The 19,088-nt window shown below is 38.1% G+C and overlaps 1 protein-coding gene across 1 annotated transcript in view; it reads right to left on the bottom strand.

The window, feature by feature from the left end:
* LOC309480489 (uncharacterized protein) overlaps nt 1-19,088 on the bottom strand; it is a 516,287-nt gene that overhangs the window by 483,490 nt on the left and 13,709 nt on the right. Inside the window, exons 5-11 of the mRNA XM_082144982.1 lie at nt 17,483-17,635; nt 17,056-17,205; nt 7,640-7,792; nt 7,217-7,366; nt 4,439-4,588; nt 3,794-3,946; nt 2,388-2,537 (exon numbers count right to left, since the gene is read on the bottom strand). Coding sequence (XP_082001108.1) covers nt 2,388-2,537; nt 3,794-3,946; nt 4,439-4,588; nt 7,217-7,366; nt 7,640-7,792; nt 17,056-17,205; nt 17,483-17,635 — 1,059 coding nt within the window. The remainder of the gene's footprint in view (nt 1-2,387; nt 2,538-3,793; nt 3,947-4,438; nt 4,589-7,216; nt 7,367-7,639; nt 7,793-17,055; nt 17,206-17,482; nt 17,636-19,088) is intronic.

The raw sequence follows: 19,088 nt of genomic DNA on the forward strand, positions 1-19,088 counted from the left end.
GGGGGGAGGGGGAGGGGATACACCGCTCTACAGTAATTTGAAAGTGATTGCAGTACCAGTTTTGGCCACAATCTTACATATGGTTCCTTTAAAGGAACACTCCACCGTTTTTTTAAATAGGGCTTATTCACCTTCTTTCCTGCATTTAGATAGGTGGGCAAATGCATTTTTGTCTCAGTGCATGCATTGTTTTAGTTTGACAGGGTCGGCGCTAGCTTAGCTTAGCATAATGAATGGAATCCTTTGTTGCCAGCTAGCATGTCCTGAGTAAAAGTGATATAAAATTTTTTAAAAACCCACCTAATTACTTCTTGTGGCCTGCGTATTCACAACAAGTACAAATAGCGATGCAGATTAACACTAGACGATTTCCTATGCAGATATTGACTTGGGACTATATTAGGGGGAAGCACAGGTGAAGCACTGCTACTTGGGCGCAGAGATATCACGCCCAAGTAGCAGTGCTTCGCCTGTGCTTCCCCCTAATATAGTCCTTAATATATAAGTCAATATCTGCCTAGGAAATCGCCTAGTGTTAATCTGCATCACTATTTGTACTTGTTGTGAATACGCAGGCCACAAGAAGTAATTAGGTGGGTTTTTTAATTTTTTTATATCACTTTTACTCAGGACATGCTAGCTGGCAACAAAGGATTCCATTAATTGTGCTAAGCTAAGCTAGCGCAGACCCTGTCAAACTAAAACAATGCATGCACTGAGACAAAAATGCATTTGCCCACCTATCTAAATGTAGGAAAGAAAGTGAATAAGCCCTATTTCAAAAAACGGTGGAGTGTTCCTTTAAGTCCTATTGTACCGAATTTTGGTTGTAGTTCCACCAGAGTTCCACTGGGGGTGATTGCCCATGAGTGCAAAATGAATGGGAGTCTATGGAGCTAGACGGCTAAATTTGTCTCTTTCACCCGATTGCCGTTGAGAAATCTCAGATTTGATTGTAGGTTTTGCAAGTTCAACATGGGTTATAGGTCGAAAGTTGAATGAACGAGTAATTATGTCCTTTCGATTTCTTACAGGTTGAGTTGTTGTTGCCCATAACACGCTAGCATTCTGCTAATGAACGCTGATTGGTCAGTGAAGGACTGATTACGACCAGAGATTCCGCTTGATGGCATCGTGTGCGTGTGTGTATTTTCGGCGTGGTCTTAACAACAAAATAAAAACTCTTCTAGCACGTGTATTTACCTGTGTCAGCTGTGTTGTCGATACCTCGAGAGAAAAGAAAGTGCAGAGCGCGAAAGCACCAAAGTGACTGAAGAAGTACGATGGTCGTACGATGTGCATGACATCATTGACATTTTAAAAGACTTTTTAAAGCAAATAAGTGACTCTAAAAAATCTAACACCCAGCAATGTGTAATTTCTTTGCATCTCCTTTCGAATACAACATTCAAATTACTAGACAAAAAATTATATCCTGAGAAAAGTGGATTTTGAGGGGTATAGCTCCATAGACCTCCATTCATTCTGCACTCGTCCTGTGAGCGCCCTCATATGGAACCAGAGTGGAACTGCAACCAGTTCAGAAGCCGGAAGTTTACTGAGAGTGGAAGTTCTCCCCTTATTAGACATTCTCTGGTAGTAGTTTCGTGCGCGCGTGAACATCATGGCAACGTACAACACAAAGTACCTCACGCGGGAAACACTTAACGTAATCCGTAAATGCGCGTAACTAACATAAATCAAGCAAGCTAGTATGCATAGGCCACGAAGTGTTGGTGAAATAACACATTAGCGGACCGGAGAGAATAATATGGATTTTTTTCCAGAAAACCTCTTGCACAAAATAAATTCAAGCACTTTCAAGGACCTGTATCTATGTATGTTTATTTTCAAAAACTTTACAGGGCCTTTTTTTTTTCAGATTCACAAACTTTCAAGGATTTCAAGGACCCGTGGGAACCCTGTATAATAAATAATACCTGTAACTGGAGGCATACATTCATGTCCACATCCTGTGCAGCAGCATTTCTCATTGTTGGGACAGTCACTGTCATCAGCACAGAACTCGTTGCCACACATTGGTTTTTTGTAATAATTGATTGGACACACTCCAGGCTTTGCTGCTATACAGAAACATGACAGAGAAGCCAAATCACTGAATGTCTTTTTCACTGGGGTTTTTTGTTCTTTTGCTGTTGTTGCTGTAAGTACCTTTGAAATAACTAAAATCATTTGGCAAAGTGATATGGACTTGTAACGTGGTCAAGACCTGCCTGGATCTACTTTAGCCGTGCGTTTCCATGAGAATAATTACACACCTTAGAACGTTTGTCAACAAATCAGATGAATCTAATCTAATCTAATCTAATCTAATCTAATATAATATAATATAATATAATATAATATAATATAATATAATATAATACCTGTAACTGGAGCCGTACATTGAAGTCCACATCCATTGCTGCAGCATTTCTCATTCTTGGCACAGTCACTGTCATCGGCACACGACACGAAACTTATCAGGGCACACTGTCCTGGTTTATATTTTCTCCTTGGACACACTCCTGGCTTTACTGTTATACAGACACATGACAGAGAAGCCAAATCACTGAATGCTGAATATCTTTCTCACTGGGGTTTTGGTTCTTTTGCTGTTGTTGCTGTAAGGACCTTTGAAATAACTGAAATAATTTGGCAAAGTGATATGGACATGTATAAGGCTATGTTCACACTTAGCGTCTTTTTTCAAACTGCCAGCGTCTGTTCTACATTATAACCCTATGGAGTGAACCGTTTTTTCAAAAAAGTCCTGAGCGCTTTTTTAGACGCCACCGCCGGCGTCTTTTTCTGCAGCTCAGAGCGTCTTTTTAAGTTGAAAAAAGTTCAACTTTTCTGAAAAGAACGCCCTACGTCAAGCGCGTTTTTGACAGCTGACCAATGACAAGCGAGTAGCGAGACCTGTCGTTTCCATAACAACAAGAACAACTGTCTGTCGTGCACCCACAAACGTCTTTGTGAACCGACATTCTCCTCCCCGGTAACTTCAAAAGCCAACGCAAGAGCCAACTTTCTCTTTCTCGACATTTTTTGCATCACACAGCACTAGGCTACTGTTCCAGCTCTTGTTATAGCAACAAAAGACGCGCTCGGCTGCTATTTGTAACCGAACGCTGCCGGCGTTTTTTTTGCAAAAAAGTTGTCAACTTTTTCTTGTCAAAAAAGACGCTAAGTGTGAACATAGCCTAACGGTACGTTCACACGGGGCGTCAGCGTCAACGCTTCCCATTGACTTTGAATGGGTGACGTCAAGCGCTGCCGAAAAGAATTGTGGATCCGTCGGCGGCGCTTCACTGGCGTTGCTCGCGGCAGAAGTTGAGAATTTTTCAACTTCTGCCGCGAGCAACGCCAGTGAAGCGCCGCAGACGGAAGCGTCAGCCAATCAGGATCGCTCTATGCAAATACAGTAGCCAGGCGGCAGCCAATCAGGACAATGAAGCTTGTTGTTGAGTTCCTGTCTAATTTCATTGGCTGACGCTGCTATGACCATGGCGTCAGTGCCAAACTTCAGCCACGCCTTCCGTCAAGCGTTGACGCTGACGCCCCGTGTGAACGTACCGTAGTGCGGTCAAGACCTGCCTGGAACTACTTTAGCCGTGCGTTTCCCCGAAAATAATTGCACGCCTTAGAATCACTGTCAACCAATCAGATTTAAGCATTTAACAGACATGTAGTATAATATAATATAACATAACATAACATAACATAACATAATATAACATAATATAACATAATATAATATAATATAATATAATATAATATAATATAATACCTGTAACTGGAGGCATACACTGAAGTCCACATCCATTGTTGCAGCATTTCTCATTCTTCTTGGCACAGTCACTGTCATCGGCACACGACACGAAACGGGTCCGGGGACACTTTCTTGGTTCATATTTTCTGCTTGGACACACTCCTGGGTTTGCTGTTATACAACCACATGACAGAAAAGCCAAATCACTGAATGCTGAATGCAATTTTCACTGTAAAAAAATATTTCTGGAAGTTGTATATATTATTGGAATACGTTTTTCAACAAAGAACTATTTCAGTCTTTTCTTCACTACTTCACTAGCCATTTCTGATCTAAAACGGTTTCTGATCTAAAGCAAGAAACACCTTGAGTGTCCAGTATTTTCTAATAATTCAACGGACTGGAGTCAATTATTCTGCTTATAATTACAGTATTTCCAAAAAACATGGAAATAATTTGTTGTTTTTATCCTATTGCTTACTATATTTATTTGCTTGGTCAGTGTCGTCGTGAGTTTTGGTTCTTTTGCTGTTGTTGCTGTAAGGACCTTTGAAATAACTGAAATAATTTGGCAAAGTGATATGGACAGCCCCATAGTGTTATGTAATGTAATGTTGTAATGTAATGTATTAGTTTGGCTAATATAATATTATATAAAAATACCTGTAACTGGAGCCATACACTGAAGTCCACATCCATTGTTGCAGCATTTCTCATTGTTGGCACAGTCACTGTCATCGGCACACGGAGCGAAACGTATCCAGGCACACTTTCCTGGTTCATATGTTCTGATTGGACACACTCCTGGGTTTGCTGTTATACAGACACATGACAGAGAAGCCAAATCACTGAATGTCTTTTTTCACTGGGGCTTTTGGTTCTTTTGCTGTTGTTGCTTTAAGGACCTTTGAAATAACTAAAATCATTTGGCGAAGTGATATGGACATGTAATGCGGTCAAGATCTGCCTGGAACTACTTTAGCCGTGCGTTTCCCTGAAAATAATTGCACGCCTTAGAATCACTGTCAACCAATCAGATTCAAGCATTCAACAGACATGTAGTGTAATATAACATAACATAACATAACATAACATAACATAACATAACATAACATAACATAATATAATATAATATAATATAATATACTATAATATAATATAATATAATACCTGTAACTGGAGCCATACACTAAACACATCAACATCAAGTTTTTAAGGGACAAAAGAGAATTTTACTTGCCTGACCGAACAAGTAGCATGATTAAAACGTCAACAAAAAAATAACTAACATTAGGGAGTCACTAAAACGAGAGAATGATTCTGATTTCATTAACGTTACATTTATTGTAAGTTGCTATCGATAGTGGATGATAAATGTATTACTGACGGTCACAAGGTTGTGCTGTTGAGGCTTGCACAGCCCCTAGAGGAGAAACATTATTTAATGCAGTTGTAATTTTTCAGTATAAATGATTTAATTTGATCAGTCCTACCTAGGGTAATAACCCTATAGTGTCTTATTATTCTAATTGAATTTATTGATCAAATTTAGGAATTTAACATTAAAGATTAAGCATACATTGAATAAGATTAGGGGGAAAATGCCCTTTAAAGGTGCAGATATGAAAATATGGAGATTTAAATATATCAAAGTTGATTGAACACTGATGAGAATATTGCTTCAGAATATAATATAATTATTTTTTTAATTTTTTTTACAAAAATCGATTTGGCTAAGAGTAGTTTCATAACTATATTTTTATTTAACTGAAATCCTGTAGCTACTATAACTAGCTCTGCTTTTGTACTTTTGACTGAACTGTTTGCTTGTGTTTATTTCCTATTGTAAATACTTTTATAGTGAAAGGTCGAAACAAGGTTGTAAACAATAAGACGCAACTCACAAATGCATTGACTAGCGCTGTCATGAGAAATGCTCTTAACTGTTAAAAGGACAAAGACAAAGATTTCACTGTCTTCAGCGGACATTCAAACTGATTTGTGATTAGGGGAGAGCGGGGCACAAAGTAACGCTTTTTGACTTTCTCAGTTTGTGTAAATCTACTTATGGTTCAGAGTATTTATTTTTTCCCACATTAATTTCCCACATGTCTAGTACAATTATGTGTTTTTGTTTTATTAATACAGTATATACTTTTTTATTGATAAACCCCGAAAGAATGGAAGTGAAATGTGACAACATGCCCCATAGGTGGGGTACATTGTACCATGTGTGGGGCACATTGTAACATATGACAGCTTAAAATGTTATCTGATCTAATAAAAAAATATATACAAAACAAACTAAAATATTTTCTAAATAAAATACAATTAAAAAACTTTGTCATATAAAATAATGGCAATTTTTTAATAATTAAATATAAACTAATTTTTGAGTTTTGACTACGAACACATGAAAACACTACAACATAGTTCAAAACAAATAAATAATTAGTAATTTCTGAACATTGACTCTCAGTCTTTATTCACCTTTTTCTCACGTTTTCTCAATAAAATGAATGAAAGTATAGAATATAATAGCATATTTCTAATAGGGGCACATTGTAACACAGTGTTACAACATGCCCCCGCCTGCACAACTGGGATTTAAACCCTGCTAGTGTCTTCTGCTAGTTAGCGAAGTATTAAATAACTATCTCAACTGTTAAATAACATCTTGGAGATTAAAATAATATCAGATTTGTCTTATTTTAAATAAACACAAAAAATAGAGATGAAAAATTAACTTAAGTAAGAAATTTACTTTTGCTATGGTTTAATAAATGTCTATGGATATGTTCACAAAAAAAAAAAATGTTGGCGGAATTTTTTTTTCTATATAGTGTTGATTTGGCAACTAGTAAATACACAAAGTTTCGTCATCCAAGCATGTGCGGAAGTATTTAAAACAAGCGTGTTACAACTAGCCCCGTGTTACGTTGTCCCCCTCGCTCCCCTACTACTATTAGATTGACCTGAAGAATATTAGCTATAGATGGAGGTAATGCACTCGTTTTGACGATCTATCTCTCATAATACTCTACTCTACATAAAACAATAAGCTTCAATGAAGAGACTCAGCGTTCCTTCGTTGCTAGTTCTAAAGTGACGTTTTACAATTAGTAACGGAGGCTTGGGCTCAACTGTCAAACTGTCAACTGGAGATTTTAATCCATGGCGGAAGGAAATAGTTCTGCACAAAAGATGGGTTTTAAAGACCCTCCATTGTTGTAGGCTATCTTATTTATTTACACACTTGTGCCGTCAAACTGTTGTACAAACACAACATCACACTGGTAGCCGTGCGATATGGCCGTATATCAGAACGCTGTGATTACCTACGGCACTCCGCCACAGCCATGCTGATATACAGCCATATCGCACTGCTAGAGTGAGATATTGCTTTAATGTAATATAATACAATATAATATAATATATTACCTGTAACTGGAGCCATACACTGAAGTCCACATCCATTGCTGCAGCATTTCTCATTGTTGGCACAGTCCCTGTCATCGGCACACGACAAGAATCTTATCCAGGCACACATTCCTGGTTTATATTTTGTGCTTGGACACACTCCTGGGTTTGCTGTTATACAGACACATGAAAGAGAAGCCAAATCACTGAATGCTGAATGTCTTTTTCACAGGGGTTTTTGGTTCTTTTGCTGTTGTTGCTGTAAGGCACTTTGAAATATCGGAAATAATTTGGCGAAGTGAAATGGACATGTAATGCGGTCAAGACCTGCCTGGATCTACTTTAGCCATGCGTTTCCCTGAAAATAATTGCACACCTTAGAATCTTCGTCAACTAATCAGATTTAAGCATTCAACAGACCTGTAGTATAATGTAATGTAATACCTGTAACTGGAGCCGTACACTGACGTCCACCGCATGCAGTGCTGCAGCATTTCTCCTTTCTGGGACACTCACTGTCGTCGGCACACAACTCTTCACCCTTCCTCTTACACAACACTTCTGCATTGCTTATGATTGGACACACTCCTGGCTTTGCTGTTATAAAGACACATGACAGAGAAGCCATATCACTGAATGCTGAATAAATTTTTCACTGTAAAAAAATTTTTTTGGAAGTTGTAAATATTATTGGAATACGTTTTACAAGAAATAACTATTTCAGTCTTTCAACTTAAAGGTACAATATGTACGAATTTTGTAATAAAATATCCAGAAATCACTTGCACAGTGTGATATATTTCCTGCAGTTGTGTACTTACAATATCCCAAAAGTTCCCAAAGATTTTTAATTTCAGAGAAATTCCAATTTTAAATAATTTGCCGTCCCGGAAAACCTGTTCACTTGTCGCCTGTCACTGACGTAATATCCGCGTTATCCCTGGTTTCCGCCAGGGGGGCAGGGTTTTATATTATTTTGAAGTAGCCCCGGGCGCTGCCATTGGCTAGCGGACCCCCACCTGCTGTTAGCATCCCACTGACTCCCATTCATTTTGGTGTCACTTTAACAGTGAATAACTTTACAACTGAGGCGTTTAAAGACTCCATTTGTCCATTATTTATTTCTAAAGAAACACGAAAATGTTTTACCATTACCTTGTATCTTACATTATGGCCCCGTAGAAGCAATTTTTGTAAAAATAGGCTAACGATTGCGTCATAACCACGCGACTCTCTGTCGCATAGTAGAGAATTACCGTATGGACAGGAGGAGAAGCTCGCGGGCAATCGGGGGGACGTGGAGGCAAAGTGACAAAATAATTAATCAGAATACATAGCAAAAGTTTCTCCTGCTCCAAATTCATGGACACCTCCTACTCACACTCTCCGTCTCTGCAAGTTTCGGAAGGGAATGATTCAGATTTCTCTTGGCACAGCTACTAGAAGACAGACGGGTTGCTCACGTCACATCTACGTCGTCAAGCTCAGTTTGAGTCTGCGCAGTACTCTCGACCCCCAGGAAGTAAGAGTTTCTAATTGACTTCACTTTGTCTCCGTTGAATCCAATGGGGTCGCTGTGTCCATTTCTTTTACGGTCTATGGTTTCCGCTCAAGTACTGCCATAGTAACCATGACGTCAGACGTGGACAACTGTGCATAATGAGTGTAGTGCGTAACCTCTGGCTGCACGCTGTTGTTGTTTCGTTCAAACATTATGGACCATGGCAAGCAGACTTTGGGAAAAAAGGAGAACCAAAACGAGGATCAATATCAGCGACTAACTTGGACTTGACAGCGCTTCACAGAGAGACAGCTCTTGTATGTACTTTATTAGACAGGTGAGCAAATGTACATAAAACTAAGCTCAACATGATGAAATGTTAGAATATGATCAGTGTGTTATTCTAATGTTGATCTAGCTAGCTTACTGCTAGTCTCATACAGACAAACTAACACATAGAATAACATTATAACTTTAACATACTCAAATGCAGTTTAGTGTGATAGTGTAGAGAGCAAGTGAAATAGCGCTGCGGTACCTCACAAGTTTCATTCGTCTAATACACGTCTAATACACTGACCTGTGTGAGCACTAATACAGCACTTGCGTTTGGTAGAATGAAATCTCCATTCCTTTATATCCGTGGGACTCGCATGTGGCGCTGATATCATGATAAAAACATCAGTGTATTCACTCATCCATAAACATTATTAGATCCATCGGCTTGACGACAAGTTCCATAATTCCGCAGGAAATTTTGCATCATCAACTTACGCCTTTGTTATTGTAAGAGGTTAGCGACCCCTAGCGGCGAAAAAACTTACATATTGTACCTTTAATTATTATTTTTTATTTACTGTTACTTGCTGTTCTTCTGTTTCTAATTATTTTTTAACTTTACTAGCAATTTCTGATCTAAAAATGTTTCTGATCTAAAATGCAAACACCTCGGGGCCATTAGTCCGCTTATTATTTAAAAAAAAAAAAACATGGAAATAATTTGTTGTTTTTATCCTATTGTTTACTACATTTATTTGCTTGGTAAGCGTTGTCGTGGGTTTTGGTTCTTTTGCTCAGTGGCAAGAGCATGGCTGGGGGCCGAGGAGGCTTGAGCCCCTGCCCCTGTATTCGTGAAAGTGAAAGTGCCCTATGCGGTCGTATCGCGGTGCCCTGCGGAACGCTTTTTCTCCAATCACCCAATATCACACTTGTAGCTGTGCAATATGGCTGTATATCAGAACGCTGCGATACCTGTGATTAGTTGCATCCGGTTTGAGCGTACGTTGGTGTGTCTGACTGTGATCCTTTTGAACTTTTAAATTTATATATATATATAAATATATGGAATGCAGTAATCTGCATTCCAGGCCAGTATGGAGAGCAATGGATTGTTTTCAGGACCATGTGTCAGGGAATACGGAGTTCATTTATAGATCTTTGAACCAACTCAATATAAAAACGTGGCCTGATAGTAATTAAACGACGTGGTATGCGTATATCTGGAAGAGTCCTCTGGACATCATCTTCTACAATTGTAGCTTGAATCACATATTCTGGCCTCAATTCAATAAAAAGTAACTCAAGAAAATTGTCGGCCCGAATGACATCTTCAGTGATGTTGCCGTCAAAAGTTTCACCTTGAGCCATCTGAACCGTACAGTTATCAACAGAACTACAAACTGGTATTTGATCAGTAGTACCCAGGCAACACTGATAATCTTTCTCAACTACTGCTGTTATGAGCCTCTGAGGTGCATCAGCTATATATAAAGCTTTTGCTTAGAATGCTACTGTGATGTCATCAGTGGAACAAGAGAACAAGGAATCTGTTTAAAAAACCAACAAATTCTGTACAGTTGTGAATGATTCTACCTACTGAAGTTATCCAGTAAGTTGTCACACAACCTCAACACTTTGCTTGTTTAAAGGGATACTCCACTTTTTTTGGAAATAGACTCATTTTACAACTCCCCCAGAGTTAAACAGTTGAGGTTTACCGTTTTCGAATCCATTCAGCCGATCTCCGGGTCTGGCAGTACCACTTTTAGCATAGCTTAGCATAGATCATTGAATCAGACAAGACCATTAGCATCTCTCTCAAAAAAATGACCAAAGAGTTTCGATATTTTTCCTATTTAAAGCCTACACTGTGATATTTTCCCCCATCTAGCGGTGAAATTGTATCAGTGAATATTAGTTTCTGTTCCTTTCAATTTCGAGGGCATTTTAACTCCTACGGTGGCCGTATTATTTCAAGATTAACATGGCTTCCAGGTCGACTTCGTCCAATTGCGCCTTTAAAACTATCACCTGTGATCCGTCGCAGCACAGATTTATGTTACAAGGTAAACAATACTTTTTCACCATTGACGTGAGGAAAAGTAACGCAAGTTATACTAGAGGTCGTTCTGGCGTTATGCACAACTATGTTATGGTTAGACAAGCAACTATAAAACTTCGAATTTACACAAATAGGCTGAATTACCTGTCGAGAAGAAAGCAGGCAACTTCGGCGTCCGTTTTAAAATCTTTGCTCTTCGAGCTCTTTCCATCTGGGAAAAGTTACACCAATATTGACTTTGGTCTTGCTGATTTGCCTGTCACGTTGACGTTTTAATTCTCTCTTTCGCTTCCTTGGCGACTCTGCTACATGTCCTCGAGAATAGGCGTGATCCTTTATCAGCAACCTTTCAAATCTGCCAGCAGTCGCGAGTAATCTCCCCCTCGCATTCGTCTCTGTGTCACTGAGTGTAAAGCGCGAAAGGCGAAGCTTGAATTTACAGGTATGTCCCTCTTTGGCTAATGTAGTTTCAAGATGGAGGGGCAACATGGCGACTGGCATTCGAACCCCTCACCCGTATGTACTTTCAATGGCAGATTATAAACTTACGCGAATACTTTATTACTTGAAAAATACATTAATGAGCACATATATTTTTGGAAGAACTAAGTGTTTTTTGCTAAGAATCAACTAAAACAATTACACAGTGTAGCTTTAAAACTTGACTTTTCTATAGTTACATCGTGTACTAAGACCGACGGAAAATGAAAAGTTGCGATTTTCTAGGCTGATATGGCTAGGAACTATACTCTCATTCCTGCGTAATAATCAAGAAACTTTTCTGCAGTACCATGGGTCCAGCAGGCGTAAAGATATGACACAGTGCCTGAAAATAGTCCCCAGCTCGGTAGACTATAGGGTCGACTATTTTCAGGCGCTGCGTCATATCATTACGCCTGCTGGAAAGAAAATTGCAACTTTTCATTTTCCGTAGGTCTTAGTACACGATGTAACTACAGAAGAGTCAAGTTTTAAATAGGAAAAATATCGAAACTCTTTGGTCATTTTTTTGAGAGAGATGCTAATGGTCTTGTCCGATTCAATAATCTATGCTAAGCTATGCTAAAAGTAGTACCGCCAGACCCGGAGTTCGGCTGAATGGATTCGAAAACGGTAAAACTCAACAGTTTAACTCTGGGGGAGTTGTAAAATGAGCCTATTTCCAAAAAAAGTGGAGTATCCCTTTAATTCTGTCCAATTGTCATCTGAGGCATAATTAGGTAGCTATGCAATATCCGAGGCCGAGCACCGAGGTGTGTGAGGACCCTCTTGGATAATAAATAATAATAAACTTTGCTCCGTTTATTATTATATATTGCACTCTATACCACTCTATATGCAATTTATTTCAAAATGAAAATGGAAGGTTGAGCACATTTCATTGTCAGATATGAGAAACTGTATAACTTACCATGCTTTTCCAGAAAAGCAAATGATTTTTATTTTTTTTATTTTTTTGGCAACTGTGACATCTTCAAGTTATGGTAAGCAAGACATTCATTTCTGAATAAACGGTACTTCATATGGGCCTATGATAACTAAAAGTAACATTGCTAAGTTATTTATTTATTTTAGTTGTTAAGTTACATTTATCTGTTCAAGTATACTGCTGTTCCCCTCTGATTCATTCATTTAAATACCCTTGTTTTTGTTTCAGCTATGGACAGCTATATGACAACAACACGCTGCAAAAGTTCTCAACGCAACCAAATACAGAAACGCTCTGCAAATACTCACAACGCACATACGATTAGGATGATAAACAAAAAACTCACCTTTCAGGTCATTGACAACACCACTGACGAGTAGACATTGAACAATAAGCATGTCACAGCCAGGTTCGTCACTTAATGGGGTCCCCTGGAAAACATTTCCATTCTATATGCAGTGCATTTCTGAATTTGGTTGCATTGTGAGTATTTGCAGCACATGTTGTCAAACTGAAGAAGATTTTTTCTTAATTTGCTGATGTTTTTTCTATTTGCTTGTGTTTTTTACATTTGCAGCACATTGAGCTCTTTAGGCCACCATACATTTTCCCTTTAAGTAGGCAGCTTCACTGTAGATACTTAAGCTACTTTTAGCTATTTGTTGCTAGTAACTTGTGGTGTACTACTTTTTTTAAATACGTTGTTACTTTACTTTAAAGATAAGTAGTCTGTAGCTTGGCTGCTACACTGGAACTTCGATCCATTAATTGATACATGTTTATACAAGGCCTTTTTTATGCAGTGTTTGGTTGTTGGGTGGAGATTTCTCACTCCTGACAATAGCAATCATTATATCCTTCCTCTCTAACATATGAAATTACTATGATGGCAAATGCAGCCTCTCTCTGGTTAGGACCTGGATTTTTTGGGGATTGCATGGGAAATCAATGGAAGAATTTCAACTGTTGCAGTATTATTGGAACCTGCGTGTTCATGATTCAGAGTTTCTACAACTCAGAGCTATTTCTGCAGCCCATACTCAGTTTGTGTGGGTGTGTCTAGACAGAATGAGGAGAAAAGGTCTAGCAGAGTTGGAAGAGAAGAAAATCAATGTCTGTGGTAACATTGTTAAAAAAAAAAGTCTTCCCAGTAAACTACCATACTACTTTTACCATTTCTGCATAGAATACCTATTACATTTGACAAAATGTGCAGCATGTAACTGCACACTGCACAGAATAATGTATCTCACAATGCAATTTGACAAATAAACCGAATCAGCTACAACTTTTCAATCTCCTTCACTCCTTCCATCAAATGTTGGATGGCTAATAATCTTTTGCAATTAAATGAAAGCAAATGCGAAATTTAGATTTTAGGCCCCTCCAGGTCTTCATCTCTTTTTAATTTAGATTCTGTTGCCGCCAGTGTTCAACCTCATGTAAGGAATCTTGGGGTTACATTTGATTCGTCACTAAACTTTGAGAAAGAAATCAGTACAGTGGTAACGGGCAGTTTCTTTCATCTTTAGCCTCGTGCGTCCCTATCGCTCGCTCTCTCTCCAGATCGCGATGTCCTTTAGCCTGACTACCGAAGCGTGCCTCGGGGCTTCTTCGGCTCGGGCAGAGGACACACTGAATCTCGTGAGTTCGCTGCCTCCGAGCAGTCCTCCCGTGATGATAGAAGGAGAACTGCTCGGGGCGATCGCTCGTACAGTGGCCAGATTACACTGATCACAGCAAAAAGAGTCCCATAAAACAAGTTTATTATTGAAAATATTCCCTGTTTGCTTTCAATATAGGGAAAAGAGTGGCCAGAAATACAATTCTTGTATTCTGTGGAATAAAGAACATATTGTAGATGACATGAGGGTCAGTAATTGGTAGCAAAACTTTATTATTGTGTTAATACTGCACTCATGGGCAGAAAAGCTCCATGTGGTCATTGCAGAGGGGAGCCCCAGCTTAGCAATGATGCTAATAAAAACTAAAGTAGTTGTGGTGTGTCTCATAACATTATAGGAAGATAAAGGCATAAAAAACAACTAATTGTGTGAACTAAAACTGTTCACTGCTCACACCTACATCTTAATGATGACAGGATATATGACTTTTAAATTATGCATAAATGCATTTTGTGAGAGTAATTTGCTGTCATTGATTTGTTTCATTTTTAGTTTAGAAATTATGTAAAAGGGAAAGTTCCTAGTACCATTTTATAACCTTAATATATTTTTTAAACCCCAAATATTCCCCATCCACTTTTCGCATTCCACGAATGATGGATCGTTAGCATTTCTTTTTTATCATGCTCCAAGGTCAGTTGTGTTACGCACCAAAAATGGTTTCATTCCCCTGTTTTATTGGCTTGTTAAGATTTTTGCACTGAGATTTTAAAAGCCATTGACAGTCGGTTTTCCAAGATGTTTAACAACATGGGTTTTACAGCAGTGAAAATCCAAACACAAAGCTGTACGTTTGACCTCTTTTGACGTGCAAAAAATGAGCACTGTAATAGTTAACCAGTCTAGACCTAAAGCAGCTTGTGGGCGCATCAGCCAACCACAGAACCACAAACTAGACTCTCTTCCCTTTTCTTGCATTCTTATCGGCTGAATGTTACGCGTCACTTTCCAATGTTGTGGCATCACCGTGTGTGTTTCTCAATCCTTCAGAGGTATGAGTCAGTGATTCAGTACATCATTTAAATGGCATTTTAATGGGGCATGTTAGACAGGAAAGATACATAGACAGGGGTTAAACAGGGCTTTTGAGGTCAAATAAAAACAAAAAAAATAAACCCGTTGAAAACTTTTTGAAATAGTACTTTTATAAATATACTCGGAGGTGGGTAGAGTATCCAAAAAGTGTACTCAAGTAAAAGTACAAGTACTTATATAAATATTTACTCGAAGTAAAAGTAAATAATCTTAATAGTTACTTGAGTAAAAGTAAAAAAGTATCCAATGGAAAAACTTCTAAAGTAAAGTACTTTGGATCAGCCTATATAACAACAATACAATAACATGTTAATATTTTGAATTTAAATGATTATTATCATAATTAGATATTTTACATTTATGCATTTGGCAGACGCTTTTATCCAAAGCGACTTACATTGCGTTATCCTATACATTTATACATAGGTATGTGCAATCCCCTGGGATCGAACCCACAACCTTGCGTTGTTAACGCAATGCTCTTACCACTGAGCAACAGGAAAGCTGTACCAAAGATATCAGATAGATATCAAAGATATCTTTGCAACAAACACAGAAACGCACATTATTTCTGGCATCTGTAGCCCAAATATCATTGATTGTTCTTTGCTTTGTATAATAATAATGTATACAGCTACATTTGTATTATTAGACATTGTCAAAATAAAGTGAACCTGCAGAGTTTTGCATTCAAATGCATGTAAATGCATGTAAAAACTGTAGTGTACTGAGTTGTATGTAAACTCAGAAATAAGCCACTTTAGAGATTAACTCTGGGTTAGTTTTTAGTTGGCCAGTTAACTGTACAAAAGAAAAGTTTGGTAATTCATATTGCGCATTAAACAAATAGAAGAGCACCATTGTCCCGACTTTTATTTGTGTTTTTTGAACAGTATCAAAACACAGCAGGAACCACTGACAGTGAAAACTCTTCACATGGGCTCACACTCATAACCACTATCTGAACACAAACAATAATCAAATGCACATTGATAGATCATCTTCCGTCTGTTCTCAAAATCAAATGTATATTACTGAAGGTGAGTGTAAACTAACTGTATCTAAGCAAAGACATTCATTTTCAAGACGAACAGATCGCCAACACTGCGCAATACCCACAAATTACTGTGGTTCGACGGGTGATCAACACTTTACTTGGCTACAAAAAAATCCGTAGATATAAAACACTTCAAGCATATCACACAGACAGTTAGTTTAAACGTTTATTATCACAACCACAGTAAAACGACATTTTTGAAAAGCTGAGGCAGGTGAGCTATACAATCTAAACAAATAAAATAAAATAAATTAAATTAAAACCAACATGCAGGTTATCTTACCTCAAAAATCAAGTCTTCACTACAGAACATGGCCATTCTTATTCCCAATAGTTTCCAACAGTTAGACTAATGAAAATAAACGCCAATATTGTGACCTTCTGATTCCTTACTCTCCCCAAAGAACACTTAGGTCTGGTAATCAGCTTCTCTTAACGGTCCCACGTTTTCGCTGTAAAACTAAGGGTGGTCGAGCCTTCTCCTCTGCTGCACCTAAACTTTTGAACAGTCTGCCCTTAAATGTGAGGTATGATCCTTCATTAGCCAGTTTTAAATTGGCTCTTAAATCTTATTTGTTCTCTCTGGCTTTTGATTAGATTAGATTAGATTAGATTAGATTAGTTTTAGGTTTTTATTTTTTATTGTATTTTGTTTAATGTGTTTATATTTTGTATGCTGCATGGTTTCTTTTTATGCTTTCTTTTTATATGCTCAATGTTTTATTGTACAGCGATTTGGTGCAAGTTGCTTTTAAATGTGCTATAGAAATAAAACATTTATTTTAATATAATATAATATAATTTAAAAATACCTGTATCTGCAGCCATACACTGAAGTCCACATCCATTGTTGCAGCATTTCTCATTGTTGGCACAGTCACTGTCATCGGCACACGGCGCGAAACGTATCCGGGGACACTTTCTTGGTTCATATTTTGTGCTTGGACACACTCCTGGGTTTGCTGCTATACAGATACATGACAGAGAAGCCAAATCACTGAATGTCTATTTCACGGGGCTTTTGGTTCTTTTGCTGTTGTTGCTGTAAGGACCTTTGAAATAACTGAAATAATTTGGCGAAGTGATATAGACATGTAATGTGGTCAAGACCTGCCTGGAACTACTTTAGCTGTGCATTTCCCTGAAAAGAATTGCACACCTAAGAATCTTCATCAACCAATCAGATTAAAGCATTCAACAGACCTGTAGTATATTATATTATATTATATTATATTATACCTGTAACTGGAGCCACACACTGACGTCCACCGCATGCAGTGCCACAGCATTTCTCATTGTTGGCACAGTCACTGTCGTCGGCACACAGTGCTAAACCCATCATCAAACACTTTGCTGCTTTATGATTTGTGATTGGACACACTCCTGGCTTTTCTGTTATACAGACACATGACAGAGAAGCCAAATCACTGAATCCTGAATGTTTTTTTTCAATGTAAAAAAATATATTTGTAAGTTGTATATATTATTGGAATACGTTTTACAACAACGAACACCTCGGGTGTGCATTATTTTCTCAAAATGCAACGGACCGGAGTCAATTATTCCGCTTATCATTATTTCCAAAAAACAAGGAAATAATTTGCTGCAAGGACCTTTGAAATAGCTGAAATCATTTGGCGAAGTGATATGGACATGTAACGCAGTCAAGATCTGCCTGGATCTACTTTAGCCGTGCGTTTCCCTGAAAATAATTGCACTCCTTAGAATCTTTGTCAACCAATCAGATTAAAGCATTCAACAGACCTGTAATAGAATAGAATAGAATAGAATACAATAGAATAGAATACCTGTAACTGGAGCCACACACTGACGTCCACCGCATGCAGTGCCACAGCATTTCTCTTTGTTGGGACACTCACTGTCGTCGGCACACAGTGCTAAACCCATCATGAAACACATTGCTGCTTCATGATTTGTGCTTGGACACACTCCTGGCTTTTCTGTTATACAGACACATGACAGAGAAGCCAAATCACTGAATGCTGAATTTTTTTATTTTTTTTTTATGTAAAAAAATATATTTGTAAGTTGTATATATTATTGGAATACGTTTTACAACAACGAACACCTCGGGTGTGCATTATTTTCTCAAAATGCAACGGACCGGAGTCAATTATTCCGCTTATCATTATTTCCAAAAAACAAGGAAATAATTTGCTGTAAGGCCCTTTGAAACAACTGAAATAATTTGGCGAAGTGATATGGACATGTAATGCGGTCAAGACCTGCCTGGATCTACTTTAGCCGTGCGTTTCCCTGAAAATAATTGCACTCCTTAGAATCTTCGTCAACCAATCAGATTCAAGCATTCATCAGCTCATTAGATGAGAACTGTTCTAAGACTGTCAGATAGAGAGAAACACATAAAAAGTGCAGATTGGTGGGTCCCTATAAGGACCAGGATTGAAAACCCTTGTTCTAAACCAGCGTTTCCCAACCAGGGTGCCTGGCGGGAGTAGGGGTGTCCTGTAAAAACGCCATGAAACATTTTTAAATTTCTAAAATGTGTAAAAAAAAAAAAAGAAAAAAAAAAAGATATATCAATCTCGGATGTCTCTCATAACAACAAATTACGCACACAAATTTATAATAAAAATGCAAATTGTACGTTTTCCATGTCTGGTTATGTCCGCAGTGGCGCCTCCAGAAATGTTTCATAGGGGTGGCCAGATGGGGCCACTTAAAATCTTGGGGTGGCACACCAAAACTATAAACCATCATTTCAGAATTTTTTTCTACTGTTGTAGTAAACTTTTAGAAAGACTTAAGGAAACTCCTACTGATATACTATATGATGGTTTATTGTGTTATATTTAATGTTACT

The sequence above is a fragment of the Leuciscus leuciscus genome (genome assembly GCF_965113295.1).
Source record: "Leuciscus leuciscus genome assembly, chromosome: 18".
NCBI classification, from domain to species: domain Eukaryota; kingdom Metazoa; phylum Chordata; class Actinopteri; order Cypriniformes; family Leuciscidae; genus Leuciscus; species Leuciscus leuciscus.